General features: G+C 38.4%; 1 protein-coding gene across 3 annotated transcripts in view; it reads right to left on the bottom strand.

Annotated features, from left to right (window-relative positions):
• The window catches only part of MAP3K20 (mitogen-activated protein kinase kinase kinase 20), a 95,496-nt gene that overhangs the window by 43,158 nt on the left and 37,261 nt on the right, over positions 1–15,077 (bottom strand). For all 3 annotated transcript variants that reach the window (XM_069781447.1, XM_069781448.1, XM_069781446.1), the window contains exons 5-9: positions 14,646–14,711; positions 13,635–13,663; positions 13,386–13,523; positions 7,235–7,321; positions 3,549–3,623 (exon numbers count right to left, since the gene is read on the bottom strand). In XM_069781447.1, the coding sequence (XP_069637548.1) occupies positions 3,549–3,623; positions 7,235–7,321; positions 13,386–13,523; positions 13,635–13,663; positions 14,646–14,711 (395 nt within the window). The remainder of the gene's footprint in view (positions 1–3,548; positions 3,624–7,234; positions 7,322–13,385; positions 13,524–13,634; positions 13,664–14,645; positions 14,712–15,077) is intronic.

Here is a 15,077-nt window from a genome sequence, read left to right as displayed (position 1 = left end):
TGCTGCATTAATTACAATATTTTATGGCTTATTTAGGATTCCTTTACAAAGCACTTCCGTGAGTTTTACTTGCTCCTTTCTTGGGGGTATACTGGGAAGTATAGGGCAGGGCTGACACTAAGTAAGCACAGTCAACCCTATAGTTGGGTCTGCCTGGAGCAACTAAAGTGCAGATAATGACAGAGAACAGGGCTTTTACAAAAGGTGGGTGAAAGCACCGACTGATTTGGGAGGAGCAGCAACACACACTCTTTGGGTCCCACACTACAGGCCAAGGAACTGTTGAGTTGCGCAACTAGACCTGGAACAAACGCACAGTCACACAGTACTGACAAAGCTTGTACATCTCTGGCTGTGCAATTTCTGTGAAAAGCCAGCAGCTACCCTGCCAGCTTTGTAGCTGCCAGATTTACAGGTACCAGCTTTCCCTGGAGGCGAAGCTGACAGGAAGACACAAGCCTACAACTGCCATGTGGGTTTTGTTGGTTTCTTTCCCCTAGGCAAGAATAACTTCATTTTTAATAAATGCACTCTAAGTGCAGGCTGATACCTTGGCTAAAACTGGCAAGAAGCGATTGTTGAAATTGGGAGCCCAAGCTGAGAAGCTTTTTTTAAAAAAAACAGTCTTATTTTCAGTGGATGACTGCTCAGCACTTTCTAGAAAATCAGGCATCTCAAGTCATTCCTTATAAGAGATTCTTAAAATATCAAGGCATGAGTCGCCTTTGCAAATTGTTTCCCTTTATATCTGTGATGTCTCACACAAAAATCTTTAAAATATATGCCCCTCTAGAAATAATTCTGGCTAATGTTTTTACTGTTTCCTTCCACTCAGTATTTCTTACTAAATAGGTCTGCATAAAACCAGGATATTTAATCCACATGGCTTTCCTTTCTTGCTGCTTCTCTGTTCCCAGGTTTCTGATTTCCATTAAAATACTTAGTAATTTATAAACATCTTTGATGTTAGAGGGGGATAAACTGAAGGAACAGATGAAATGAGAAAGAACCACTCACCTGTGTTTCAAAAGCAAGTATCCCCAGTAAACAAAGGCACCAGTGATGAGCAACCTTGTTTGTACAATTATCTAGTACCCAAGCAAAAGCAGCTTGTTTGGTAGGGATTTTAACACGTGGAAGTAGTTATTTAAGATACGTAGTTACCACGGAGATTGTCCTTTAATAATTACTGACTTAAAATAATTAGTAATTAACATTTCAGTAAAATTCTTTGAAACCACTAGGGACTGTTTCAACTAGCACAGTTTAAACTTTATAAAGACTACCATTACAAATATCACGTGGAAGCAATGCACTATGAACATTTTTCTCCATGTATGAAGAAATTCTTAAGATTTTAAAGCAAAGTTAATAACTCTGTCCATTCCCATAAGGAAGGTATGGTGTGAGCAGTGTTTGACACTCCAGCTGCTCTGCAGCAGCTCTTCAAGTGTATTCCTTAGCCTCCACCTCCTCTTTTCTCAGGGGTAAGCCACCTAAAGATACCTTGTGCTTTCTGCAGGCTAAAAGTATATGCGTTAGCAATTCCTTTTGAGCAGCTGAGATCCTCAAGCTCACCCCCACTTGACCTTCAGTAACTTGTGCATGCATCGACTACCTGATTTTCTAAAGCTAATCCTGGGGAAAAGGGAATGTTACACAGAGCAGTATTTTAGAGGAGTGTGCTCCATCTTTTGGCTCATGCAGGCCACACAACCTTTTATCAAGGCATTTTGAGAGCTCTAAGTAGCGATCCTTTCCCAACACATGACTGAATAAGTCAGTCACATGCCCAAACTGTGACCAGAGATTACTCCATTTCAGTCATGTGAACAAAGCATTTATAATTGCTTAACAGAAGAGAAGCTGCATGAAAAAAATAGCAAAGAGCAGAGTGTCAGAAAAACTCATCTAACATGAGATTCACTCTTTTGCGCACTCCAGAGACGCCTCTGGGAATAACGCTCCCAGGAACCAGCCCACACCCAGGTGAATTACTCAGGCACACAGAACTCAGCCTGATGGTTGGGCATCCTTCTTTCACAACATGCAGATCCCTCCCTCTCCTTGAAAAATAGCAACAGCCTTCTGGACACATATATGTGGCTAAAGCAAGCCAGAGAGTGAGCTATCTAGTATGTCCTGCAATTACACAAAAGAAGCTCCAATAATTCTTCTTCTGTGGCATTTGATAACGATGCTGATGCTTGGGCATAGTTATTAAAGATATGTAGATACCACTGGAAAGTGCTCTTCAGTAATTACAGACCTAGAACTTAAACAGTCTACTTGTAGATTCAAAGACTCAAAGCATTTTTCTCCTGCCCCTTCTATGGAGAGGATAAAGAGGGAGATATTAGGGGAATGGCATTTCAGTGGTTGTTCATGTGGAAACCACACACTGATGATTGATCTCAGGCTTCCAGATCTATTCTGTAGGAAAGCAACTTCTTGCTTAAAAAAAAAAAAAAGAAACCAAGAAGGGAAATCTCCTTTCTCATACTGCTCTTCTATGGCTACTCTCTGGTGATAACAAGTTCTAGCTTTAGAGCACCTAAGCGCTATAATTCACTTGGGATTAATCTTAGTATCTCTGAAGTTATTAGCTAACTTTCTTCTGATTTTAAAGGAGCAAAGTTCTTGCTGGTGCTTTGACTTGAGAAAAAGAGCATAATTTCCTTTCCTTATCTATCCTTCCCTCTCTCAAATACCTTCATAGACAAAGGAAATGGATGCTAATACTTGGTAATAAAGCTAGTATGTCCACAGGCTCTTTCCAGCCAGTTTTATGTACAACAGGGTGGTAGCAGAGTCAATTTAAAGAAGGTAACTCCCATAACCTACAAAAGCTTTTGCTGAGTAAACACTCTCTTTAATTTCCCTTTTAGTTTATTCTCACAGGGGCAGATTAATAGTGACAATGGTTTGACTCTTTAACTTGTATTTTTACTCTGTTTTTATGGTTAAACAGTATATTACAGTACTTCTATTATTATATTATTACAGTATAATCATTATAAAGCTCATAATTCAAAGTCCTAAGGGGTAAGATTTGGAGAGGTTTAACATTAATTTAGAATGCTGCTGCTGTTCCTACCCACATTTTAGGGATTAACTTATTCTTTACATGTTTTCAACACAAGCAAGGCATCAAAGTTGGACCCTGAAACAGATATTTCATACATGATGCTCACATATATCCAAGAAAAATTAACTATTAACTCCTGAAAGAAAATGGAAAAGAACAATTTTTCACTTGCTCAAAAATGGCTACATTCTTGCCATCTCACCCTATTTAGAGGCATTGTCTTGAGTAGTCAGGTAAGTTAGTAGCATAATAACCCTTGATTAAAGGGGAAAGACAGACATTTAGATATAAATATGTAAACACATTAAAAGAGCCAGCCTCAGCTATCTTTGTGAAGAAACGTGTCTACTAGCATGCAGCAATGGTGTTAGCTGGGACTTGTCCCCCAAAGAAACACTAACACACTTAGCAAAACAAGGCAGGGAGTGGTGGTTTAGAAATCAAACACAAATTAAATTACCTTTGAATCAGCATCCCAACATTGGTGCATCAGTTCTGCAAAACTTCTGGGACAACTGCTTGGAATGGTTAATCTCTAAAGGAGAGAGAATGTACCAGTTATTGGAAGTGTTCCCCTTTAAGCTACTACTAATAAATTTCCTATAAAAGCAATGCAATTAAAAGAAGTAAAACACACTCTTCTTTTAGCCACAATATAAAAACTGAAGATTGACATATTAAAAAGAAAAATCAAAATTACTAACACTAGCAAGATGTACAAATTAATTAATAGGCCTATAAAGAAGGAATGGAACAAATGCACAAATGGAGTTGCTTAAGAAGGCTCAGAGACAAGAAAGTGAAAACAAGGCAGATAACTTTTAATATGAAAACATAATAGTTTGTGGAGGTTACTGCATGGTATTCTAAGATGCTTGTCAAGATAGGTGTAACAAACAGCCTGCCTTAATTCCTTTCTCCCACACAGATGATCCAGCTGTACAATACTATAATCACTTTTGAGATAACAAATGGCTGAAATATAGATTACATTAACTGAGTTAAAAAGAGTTAAGTGAAGCTCTACATGACACGAGACATTTCATGAGCCTGTGGTCAGAAGAATTAATGAGGACATGCAGATCTCAGAGAGCACTCACAGGGCACAGTGAACTCATATAAATATTTCCTGATGACCGAAGACAAGGAGTTGCTGGTTATAGCCAGGACCACTGACTACAGAGAATTAGTTTGAAGCTTACTTGGTTTCCTTTGCTGAGAGTTTTAAACCATTAAAAGATTCCCTCAGTCAGTCTTACAGGTCTTTTAGTTTAAAGACTCTCCCTCCACAACAGAAAGCCTAAAAGCAAATCGATTCTCATATATACATATCCAGATATCGAAGCCTCTCCAGTTGAGATTAAACGTGCATCCCAACAACATTACACATATAAGGAGATCTCTCTGCTCTCGCTAAGGCAGTTTAACTGACTTCAGTTAACTGACTTCAGATGTTTCATACTAAATTAAAAAAATACGTAGATGAAAAATACCAGTTCCTCAGCTCACTGAGGAACTTGGTCCAAATATTAGAGGGGTCAAGCTGGAAAAGGGGTTCCCTGTCCTGTAACAGGTGAGAACCAGGTGTTACAATCCTGTTCAGACCAACCTGCCAGGAAGACCCTTTGATCTGTCCTACTCGTTCAGAAGCAAAGCAGAGCAAGTTGTGTCAAACCGTACCATTACATTACTGCAATGTGACCTGCACAGCCTTGCAAGTCGCAGCAGCCAAAGTAGAGTTAACAAATTCTGCTGCACAAGCATTTGAACACCATGAAAACTGGAAACATGAGATACAGAGCTAAGGCACTGCAGGAGTATGATTAATAAATTAATGTAATAACTTAAGGTGCAAAGCTTTCTGTGCAATACAGAGAAATTTGTACAATGCATAAACAAATTGTACTGGTGCTCGGTCTCTGGTTGAGTCATTAGCCTAAAAATACACTGGCTAGTCTTGCTACAGTATTTGTCTGTAACCTTCGCTGTTCCAGGAGGTGGAAACTTAGCTGCAATCACCATTTATATGTCTCACTTGTGCAGAATGTTATCTGTCATGTATTACAGAGGTAGCAAAAGTGTCGTTATTATAATAAAGATGACGTTTCTCTGTGGCAGTTTATTACAAGATCACACCTAGCATAATCTGAACCCTCACGTTTTTCTTTTCTGGATTAAAAAAATATATATAATTATATAGAAACTCTACCAGAATAAAAATAACACTGTGAAATTATGCAGAGAGTCAAAGAAGACCCATACAGAATCATTAAAATCCACTTCATTTGTTGGGCTCAGGCTTTGCAAAGGGGGATTTTTCACCCTACGCAATTACACTTTGGCCTCAGTCCCACACTGATTTTAACAAGAGACTTGCAGTGCAAAAAATGAAGGACTGGCTCAACAGTGATTCAGTTCTGTTGCGAACTGGAATCATGCAACCCCATTGATGTCAACAGATTGAACTGAGAGCAGAACCTGACCCTCACACTTGCTTTGGGACACAGAAATTATGAGGAAAAGTAGCACAAGCTGACTTTTACAAGGTTTATGCTGGGCATGTTCCCTAAGTCATGGCCAGAAAAAATAAAAACTATGTAAGCAAGTGTTAATGGCCTCTAAGCTCCCTGGCACCCTTCCAAAGAAGATGGCAGCAACAGGCTAGTGGTACCTGGCAGACAAACAGCTGGCTCTGAAAATGTCACCCCTTAGGTTTCTTCAGCCATGAGTAAAATAGTCGTCATGTCCACATTTTGTTCATACTGTATTTTACACAGTTCTTTGCTCTGGAAAACTGTAGAGAAATGTGTGTTGTACCCTCTGACATCTTTCAGCACATGACTACATCTCTTTACAATCTTCCCAATGCCACTCTGCACCCTTACATAAAACTGCACATAGTAGGGATAGGAAAGAAATACTGTTAATGGAAGGCTTTATGGTTCCTCCTTCAAACTGATGTATTTGGCTTTTCCTAAACCAGGAGAAAGAGTCTCATCGTGCCTCCTGCTCTGATAAACATTGTAGAAGACTACAGTCTTAATCTTCACACTGTTAGTGTAGCATTTCCAACTAATCAGTATATCACAGTATCACTCACTGGAATTAATCCAGTCCTCAAACAGAAGGAAAAAAGAGAGAGGAAAAAAACCACCAACAAAAAATATTAAACTAAGAGGAGGAAACCTAACTCCTCTGTTTAACTCTGAAGCATTTTGAGAAACAGTTTATGTAGAATAATAGGAATCCGTATTGTACAGCTACTGCCTTGCCATTGTAATGTTTCCCAAGCTTCCACTGTGTCTAGATAGAGGAGGTTTCATCTTTGTGGAGGATTTCCATGCTTGTCTGTGTGTGGTACAGTCACAACTTTAAATGTTTTTTAAATGTAGTTACTGTCTTTGATATCAAGGGACTATGTGTTCAGATATACGCTCACATGTCCAACTAACTGAAAGCCTCAATTTGTGAGAAGAAGAAAAGCGAGGCTGGGGACAACTGTACAAACGGTGTTTACACCACTGAAGTGCTTTTGAAATGGAAAGACTCTGCATGAGGAGGCTTACAGCTATGCCACAGCCTTGCCGATACCAGTGAGGAGCTCATCTTCAATGTAGTGTTGAACGTAGGTGGCAAAACTGTAATTTCTGTCTTTTTTTAAAACTATTTTTTCTTCTTTTATTTTTGAAATTTTCATCTAAGCGGCAGTTTCTTGTACTATAGTGACTCCTGCTGGGAGAGTTAAGTTGAAGTAGCTGAAGGTCTCTTACAGATATATCAACTCCCGGCCAGTAAAAAGATGTCCTAAACGCAGGAGATGGAGTTAAACTGTTCCCCTACCTTGGACGCAATGGCTTCTTTCATCACTAAGAACAAACCCCTAGGTTTTACAATTGAGACTGAGAAACTAGTACAGTACTTGTACAATTTTTGATCTACAGCATCACGACGTGAAGCTGCAACAATTAGATGTAAAGGGTCCATTCATGAGGAATAACATCACTTTGACCCTTTGTGTTAGCTCCTACTGCTAATCTTTCCATACGCGTGAACTTACTTTCAATTTGAAGAAGATGAAAAAGTCTTTTGCAAAACCCCAATACTGTTTTCTGATCTATGTACCTGAATGTAGAAACGTAGTCTTACCTCGTTTTTTTCCACTACAAGCCAAGCTACTTGTAATCCTTCCAAGCCTTTAAAGGGGACCTCCCTTGTTAGCATCTCCCAGAGAACCTGGAACAGAAAAAAAGAAAAGAATTTTTATTTCTGTACTTTGTATTTTAAATACATTATTAAACCTTGATACAGCACTATTCTGTACCCAATTATCAGGCAACCAGTTTCCATTTGCAGGAACTTGGACCAGTGTTTGTGTGCAAGATCCTCTCACTAAATTAATTTGAATGTTTCTGCTTTTTCCTCTACAGAAAAGCCCAGATGAAAAACTGGGTTGTGTGGGGTCTAATGCCTGCAATTTTGTGAGAGCAATGGAAAATGCTTTTTACTTTCTTTGACCACTATAAAGTTCACATTTGGCAGTTGAGACTTGGGAAGACAATGAACTCCTCCTCTACTTCTCAGCCCCAACTAGACACATCTTTGCTTTGTAGTCATTTTGCATTTAAAAATATTTCTATATGATTGCAACCAGTGCTTCTCAGGAGTCAGAATATGATCCAAATGGTATTTTGCTCCTATGATATGCTTATGAAAATACTGAATATAATTTTGCAAGTAAAACTATAATTGTTTATCTCCATGTATGTGACTATGTTAAACTAAACAATATATAGCATATAAAAAATCACTCTGTTCTCGTCAGTATCTTATAGATGCACTATCCTTAAATATGGAAAGATCTCCTAATTTTGCATGCTTTTAGCATTTTGGTAACACAGTACCTGAGAATCTATGCTACTCTGTAGAAAAGAGTTTGGCATCACCAAAAAGGCTTCAAGTCAGTGAATCCAACTTGCTTTTCTGCCATTGGAGTTCGACCAAATTAACAGGCACTTGTACCTTCACTTGTATATGTCTCTTTTTTTTATTGCTTAAATGCAAACCTTCATATACATACCTTGTTACAAATATCTACATACAACCTTTTTCTTCTGCTCATGTGGCAAGCATACCAACAAAAAAAGACATTATTCATGTAGGATCTGACCAAACGCATTAAGATCCTTATGCAAGTCTCTGTATCCTCACTATTTGGGTTAGTACCCAAGCTTATTCCAGCTACATCATTTTAAATGGATTCTGGCCAGCTATGAAGGTAATTAGAAAGAAAATGCGAGAATATTGGCAGATGCTGCTCAAGCAGAAAAAATGCATTGAAGCAGAGTTGGGCCTTTAATCAAGCGAACAGGGTGCTCCATCAATAGACCTATTTGAATAATTCTGCTTGAGTCAGAAGACTGATCAGTAAAGGGTAAGGGTATCTTGGAAAAATAAGTAAAAGGACAGCCTTCCTGAAAATAAGAAATATATGGGGAAAGCTATCACAGAGGTATTCAACTCTCCTGTTTGCCTCAATTCATTCCTTTTAGAAGGAAAAAAAAAAGGCACCTCAATTTGTAATACCAATTATCACCTCTCTACTGGTAGAGAAGGAAATTTAACTGTGAGAGAAGGAAATAATTTAGCAGTCCTGTGTACTTCAGACAAAACAGCCAGTTTAAAACAAAAGCCCCTGGACCAAATCAAACATGCAGTTGAGCAGCCTTGCAGAACCACCTCATCTGTATGGCTGTACCATGAAACCGCAGAGAAGAAACTTGAGTTTGCACTTCAGATAGAGCAGTACCTAAATACATCATCCAAGTAAAGAACATAATGAAACACGTTAAATGTCTCCAAGAGCATTGAGCAGAAAAACTCCATTGCTCTGCTACCTTTCCTTCAGAAGACCATAAATTATTAGGGTTGTCTTGTTTCATTCATGCACATAAGTTTGTGCAGAACATTTTGCACTGAATTCCTTTATCATGACACCTTTAGTGTTTATTTCCACTGCCTGTATGGATCACTGCCTTCCTAAACCAACAGTGCTAGCTTAAAACACTTCAAGACTGCACATAGGTCAAGAGAAGTACAGCAATCTGACACAATATGAAGATTTTTTCTTAATGTCTTATTTTTTACTAATAGTAGAAGAACGTAAAAGATACAAGAGTGGGATGTCAGAAATCCTTGTATTTATTTACACAGGTTTAGAAAATGTTTTAACAACAATGCAAATTTCATGTTCAGGCCAATAGTGTAGATAAAGCCTTTCCTTCCAATGGTGACGTGTCTCCATCTTCAGTTTTACAGGAGCTTCAACCCCGTCTCATGAATTAGCTGCCCTGAATCATCAGTCAAGGTGAATGATTGCATTATCAGTCTTTTAAAAAGCAGCAAATGGATATCTTCTGCATTCCCATTTGTCTCTTCCTGTCCCCAGGGTCATTCAGCAGCAGAAAAAACACCTCAACCTGCCTTACCCTGGCCTCTTTATTGCGAGATACACTCTGTTCATTTTCAGAACTGGCTCCCCAGCTCACCTCATATGGAAATTAATCTATCTTCCATTTCTGGTGTAATTTAATTGAGACTGGCATGGTTCACTTCCCCTCCCATCTCTGATGGTGAGGATCACCTGCTTTCCTGATCACATCACATCTCTGTGATGACAGACAGTAGGTGCTTACAGAGAAACAGCCAAGCTAGACACAATGATGGAAAACAAAAACAAGATCATTTAATGTAGTGGTTTGTAAGCTGTGGCCTCTGAAGATGTTGGGCTCTTCTTTGCATACAGAGAAACAGAAAGGAGAGACAAATTTATGACTGTTCATCCTATGCATGAAGCTGAGAATAAGAATTATATGGTCTTCAGAAAAAGCTCACACACTTACTTCTGTCAGCTCAGCTGTACATTTCAATTCTTATCCTCTCAACTATGTGGCAACAACCAAAAGGAAAAAAAACAACAAACCCCTCACATCTCCACCCCAGTGCAAAGCCAATAAAGATTCAAAGTGCCATATAGGATAGGGAACATCCAAATGAGTAATTTGAGAAAAAGCAAACACTCTGAACATGTTCACTGAAAAAAATAAATGTTTTCTCTGGTAGGAAAGTGTTCACAAATGAGGGTCAGGAGCCACAATTAGCAGAAGTACAGCATGAGCAGAAAGTGTACTCTTAGAGGTACTGCCCCTAGGCATGAAAATTAGGTCAGTCTTCTCTGCATTCATCCAAGTGGAAGTCAAAGATCTCATAACTCTTTTCAAAAAGAATAAGGGATAACCCCTGGAGCTGGCCAACATTCCCTCTATAAATAACCTATGTTCTCATAGCTAAAGCAATCTATGAACTATTGCTAGGAGCGTAACAGCTGCTACATTTAATGGCAATCTGTATGCTACCAATAGCCAATTAATGGTTTTACATTTTTCTTCTTTTAAGTGTTAAAACAATTCAGCTACATTGCATAAGCTTTCCATGATTAAACACATTTATACGGATACACAAACACACGTTGCAGTGCACTACAAATAATTTTGCCAGGATAACATATTCTAAGCATATATCTTCATGATTTCAAAACAGCTTTTAGAGTGAACATTGTCATTCCACATACACTTTCCTATCTGGAAGAGATGCAAGGAATCGTTTTTGAGCAACACACACAATGACATGCAGTCAATTTCTGGGCTGATCACTTTTAACACTTGGTATCTGTTGTTTAGAATATGGATTTGGAAATGGATTAGAAAAGAGAATCACAGCATGGCTGAAGGAAAGTGCAAGATCTGTCTTTGTGTTGTAATAAATCTCCTGGAACATTTAGCTTTAGCATTTCATGGCAGTATTATAAATTATTTACTATATATCTCAAAGAGAATATACGGAACTGTTTAACCATCTGTGAAGAGCAGGACAAACTAATCTGAACGTTAGCTATAAACATGTATGCAACTGTTCACAAAGAGGAAAATTCACTTCAGCTGAGGAGCAACTCAGACCTATCAGGTTGCAGAAAGACTTTGACACTTCATGGAAAAAAGCTCTTGCACACCTTAAGCAGAATGTTTAAAATCACAGACTGGTTTGTAAAAAGAAAAACCAGTCAGGAAAAAAAATAGCAGAAAATAAATAAAGAAAACCATGGGGAAGGCAACAAATATTGCAAACAGAATATCTATTCCTAGCATCTTACTAGTTTACATTTGAAAGGATTCTGTTCTTTGTTAACAGGACTTTAACTGAAGAAAAGCAGATTTGTCTCTCTAGCACAAAAACTGCTGGCAAGTGTTACACTTTGAAAAGGGATTCTTTGCATTTTGTTTTTATAGATTATAATAATTTGAAGAGACAAAAATACCCTAAGTTTTTTTTGTTTTCAGTCTCCTTGCTAATTCTGTGATAGCCTAACACTTCCTATAGGGAGATTCCAACTTTCGATGTTATATTCGGACAATTTCTTGCTAGTATAACCCCATTATGTCAGTAATTTAATCAACAGAGAACTTGGGTCACTGCCATTCTTAATTTCTATCCCTGTAACTCCTCTGAAAACGATGGTGTTCCAAGACTGGAGTTATAAAAAGACAAATTCATTCCTAAGTGCTTATGAATTTCATAAGCTTCTACCCACAGTAGACCCCATTAGCTCAAAAACAATATATTAAACAATGTGGGTCAAATATTAGTAGGCATACTAAAGTAGCACTATACACCCATAACCACATTAAAATACTCTAGTAACACTGAACTGTTTTCATACAGAGGGTAGTTGAGTTTCACCTCCAAGCACAGAACTGTCAAAGGAGCTTTACTTTTTGGACAAGGAAAAATAACCTATGTGCGACATACTGCTCCCAAGGCTCTGGTAATACTGGACATGATAAGATGTTAAACAATTTCTTATCTTCTCCCACTTCTTGAATGTTACTTAAAGTCAATTCACTCCAAGATGACTATGTGAGCAGCTTGAGCTATAAGACCACGTTTGGAATTTCTCCTCTAACATTTTTGCTTTGTTTTGAAACTGGAATGCTTCCCTTCAGTGGATAATTTGCAATTGCTTCCAGTAACAGTTTACATTAACATTTACATTTGTTAGCTTATGTTCTCTTACTGTTTGTGACCTAGTTCAATTAAGTAAGCAAGGATTTTGAAACTGCCAATATAGGCTTTTTCTCCCTCCTTGCAAACCTTCAACTTTTCATTTGTAAGCAACGCCACATCATCTCTCACATATTTTTATCACTATGAACAACTGTTTGGCAAAAAGTTTAAGTCATCTTCCATCAGGACATCAGCTTAGCTATGTATAGCTACAGGTGCTAGCTTAAAACCGTAGTGCCTCCCTCACATCTATCTCATCCCATCCTTCAAAGAGGAAGAGGCAATACTTGACAGATACTGAAATAATTCCTCATTCTGCCACCCACTGTTGAATCCAAACTCAGAAATGGTTAATACACAGATATGCATGGTAACTACAACCCCACTTCCTTTTCTTTTTCCCCCAAACTATTCATTATTGTTCTCTCTCAGGGAAAGCCTATAGGGCTAGGCACACAATTGGTCTGACCACTGGGGCTACTTCTAGCCTATTTTTGTATTACAGAGCAAAACCAAATTAGAGTTTAACTGGGGACAGAATTAAATAATTCACATTACTGTTCCTGCAAACCTGACATTCTGATGAACTATAACCAATTGCTCCTCCTTCAGAAAAATGGCAAAGCAATGCTGGCCTTTTCTATATTTTTTTAGATGGGGCCTCTACTGCCCCAAGGGGTACAGTCTCTATTCTCACAGCTAATGATAGCAGGGTCTTTTAAACAATTAAGCATGGAGAAGTGGCTTGCTTTTTAATATAAAATTAGTGATACTCCATTTTATGAAACTTGGAATCCTAATCATTTCATCCTGTTATACACCTATGGCAAGACAACAACCTTTTTTCTCTTCTGTTCCACTAAAAAACACAAGCAGAGGTTCATGATGCAGATTGTTCAGTGGCTCCTGCAAGCCTTCAGACATATGCTGAATACTTGTGGTAAAACATGCACTTCCCACACTGGCATGCTGCTAATCTAATGAGATAAGGATCTTACTAAACATGCAAGACACTGTTCTTCCTATCATTTTCAAGCATGCAATTATAAATTATGGGTCAGTCTTGAAAGAAAGCGTGATATTTTTTGTTGTCCTTATTTAGAATTGTTGTTCTTGCATCACATGAATTCTGTCACACTAGTGATCTGCTACTACACATAAGGAAATGAGAGACACTCACCACTCCGTACGAGTATGTGTCACATGTTTCAGACACCGGGAGGCTCTGTATAACTTCTGGGGCCATCCATGGAAAAGTGCCCACTAATGACATGTGTGTTGTATGGGAGTGGAACCTTGAGGCACCAAAATCACAGATCTGGCAAAAATTAAAAATAAACAGATATTAGAGTACCAACCTCATTCATCAGGCATCAAAACATCGAGTCAAGCAGCATCATCTCTCTACAAGTAATTAAAGTGTTCATACCTTTAACACGCCATCAGCAGCTATAACAACTGAAAAATGAAAAAACAATGTTAAAGAATGCTATTAAAAATAAACACAATACATTTTCACAGCAAAAGACTTTGCTTTTTATCAAGAAAAATGATCCTACGGTGAGCCAGCACCTGAACAGGCACACATACACGATTGTCCTGGTTTCTTTGAGAAGCTTTAGAGAACATCTGCTGAATACCTGCAAGCCTCTGAACAAACACAAAACCTTTCAGGCCTTACTGAGTTCAAAGATAACAATACAACTATAGCTAAAATACAGATAAACTCCATTCTCCCCAATGTAGTTAGGCTTAACAAGAAGCCCACTGAAAGATTCATTAATAAAAGGAGAAAACTTACAACTGAGGTGAGATCTAAACTTTTCTTGACTATTATCTCCCTATGTACATTATAAAAATTTGTGTCCCTCCTATCCCACTACTAGTAGTGAAAGTTTCAGTTAAAAGCCAATGTTCAGCAAATTTCATACATGGTTGTCAGCTGCCAAGTACAGATTAACCAGTGCAGCTCCACACTGAGTGCATATTACTCAAAAGCATGAATATTTGTCAGACCTCAAAACTGGCCACAGCAAAGACAAGATTTTCAGATAAGATATATAAGAATAGACTTATCCAGTCTATTGTGTCTGGTGTCTGCCAGCCTTTCCTGGTACTCAGCCTTTGCAAATAGAAAAAGGAAGTGAGGAGTGTCCAGACAATGTCTGACAGCTGATAAGGTGGGTGCAATCATGGTCAGCAAGACACAACTTGAAAGAGCCCTCCACAATGCTCTAAGTGATGCCAGGAACTGTAACAAAGGTCAGACAGGCTCAGGATGGGGAGGACGAACAGACTCTTCTGTGCCTCAACAAGTGCAGCTTGATGACAGCCAAGGCATTAGTTAGTTCTGCTTGTTCACAAAGCTCAGGTACAGATTTAAATGCTACTTTAACAGGTAACAGTAAATGCAGAGCGTTTCAGTGTTTTGCTACTTTACCATTCCTGGACTTCAGATCCCTGTGGATTACTTTGACGGGAGCTTCCATGTGTAAATAGTGCATTCCTACACAAAACAAGGGAACAATCTAGTTAGGCAGGCTGAGCGTGGCCATCACCTATCAGCAGTCATGTTTTCTGGTTCCCATTAATTGTACTCATTACGAGTTGGCATACCAGTATGCCATATGCTGCAGGAGAAGCAAAGCTTCCCATAAGCTACTTTGAGTAAAAAACACTAAGCAAGGCTCATATATCTTTCAGGGCATCTATATGGGTATGTTAATGCTTTTTAACGTCGCATTTAGTTATTTTCTCTAATGTGGTGCTACACAGGGAAGCCAAGATATGAATTTACTGTTCGTTCATTAGTTTACAGTAATTCTTGGTCACAGAGAATACAAAGGACAAAACGGCTTGTTCTGCATTATTA

This window comes from Haliaeetus albicilla, chromosome 4 (genome assembly GCF_947461875.1).
Source record: "Haliaeetus albicilla chromosome 4, bHalAlb1.1, whole genome shotgun sequence".
In the NCBI taxonomy this organism is placed as follows: Eukaryota; Metazoa; Chordata; class Aves; order Accipitriformes; family Accipitridae; genus Haliaeetus; species Haliaeetus albicilla.
Note: the sequence above shows the minus strand (reverse complement) of the source record. Positions and strands in the feature narration are given on the sequence as shown.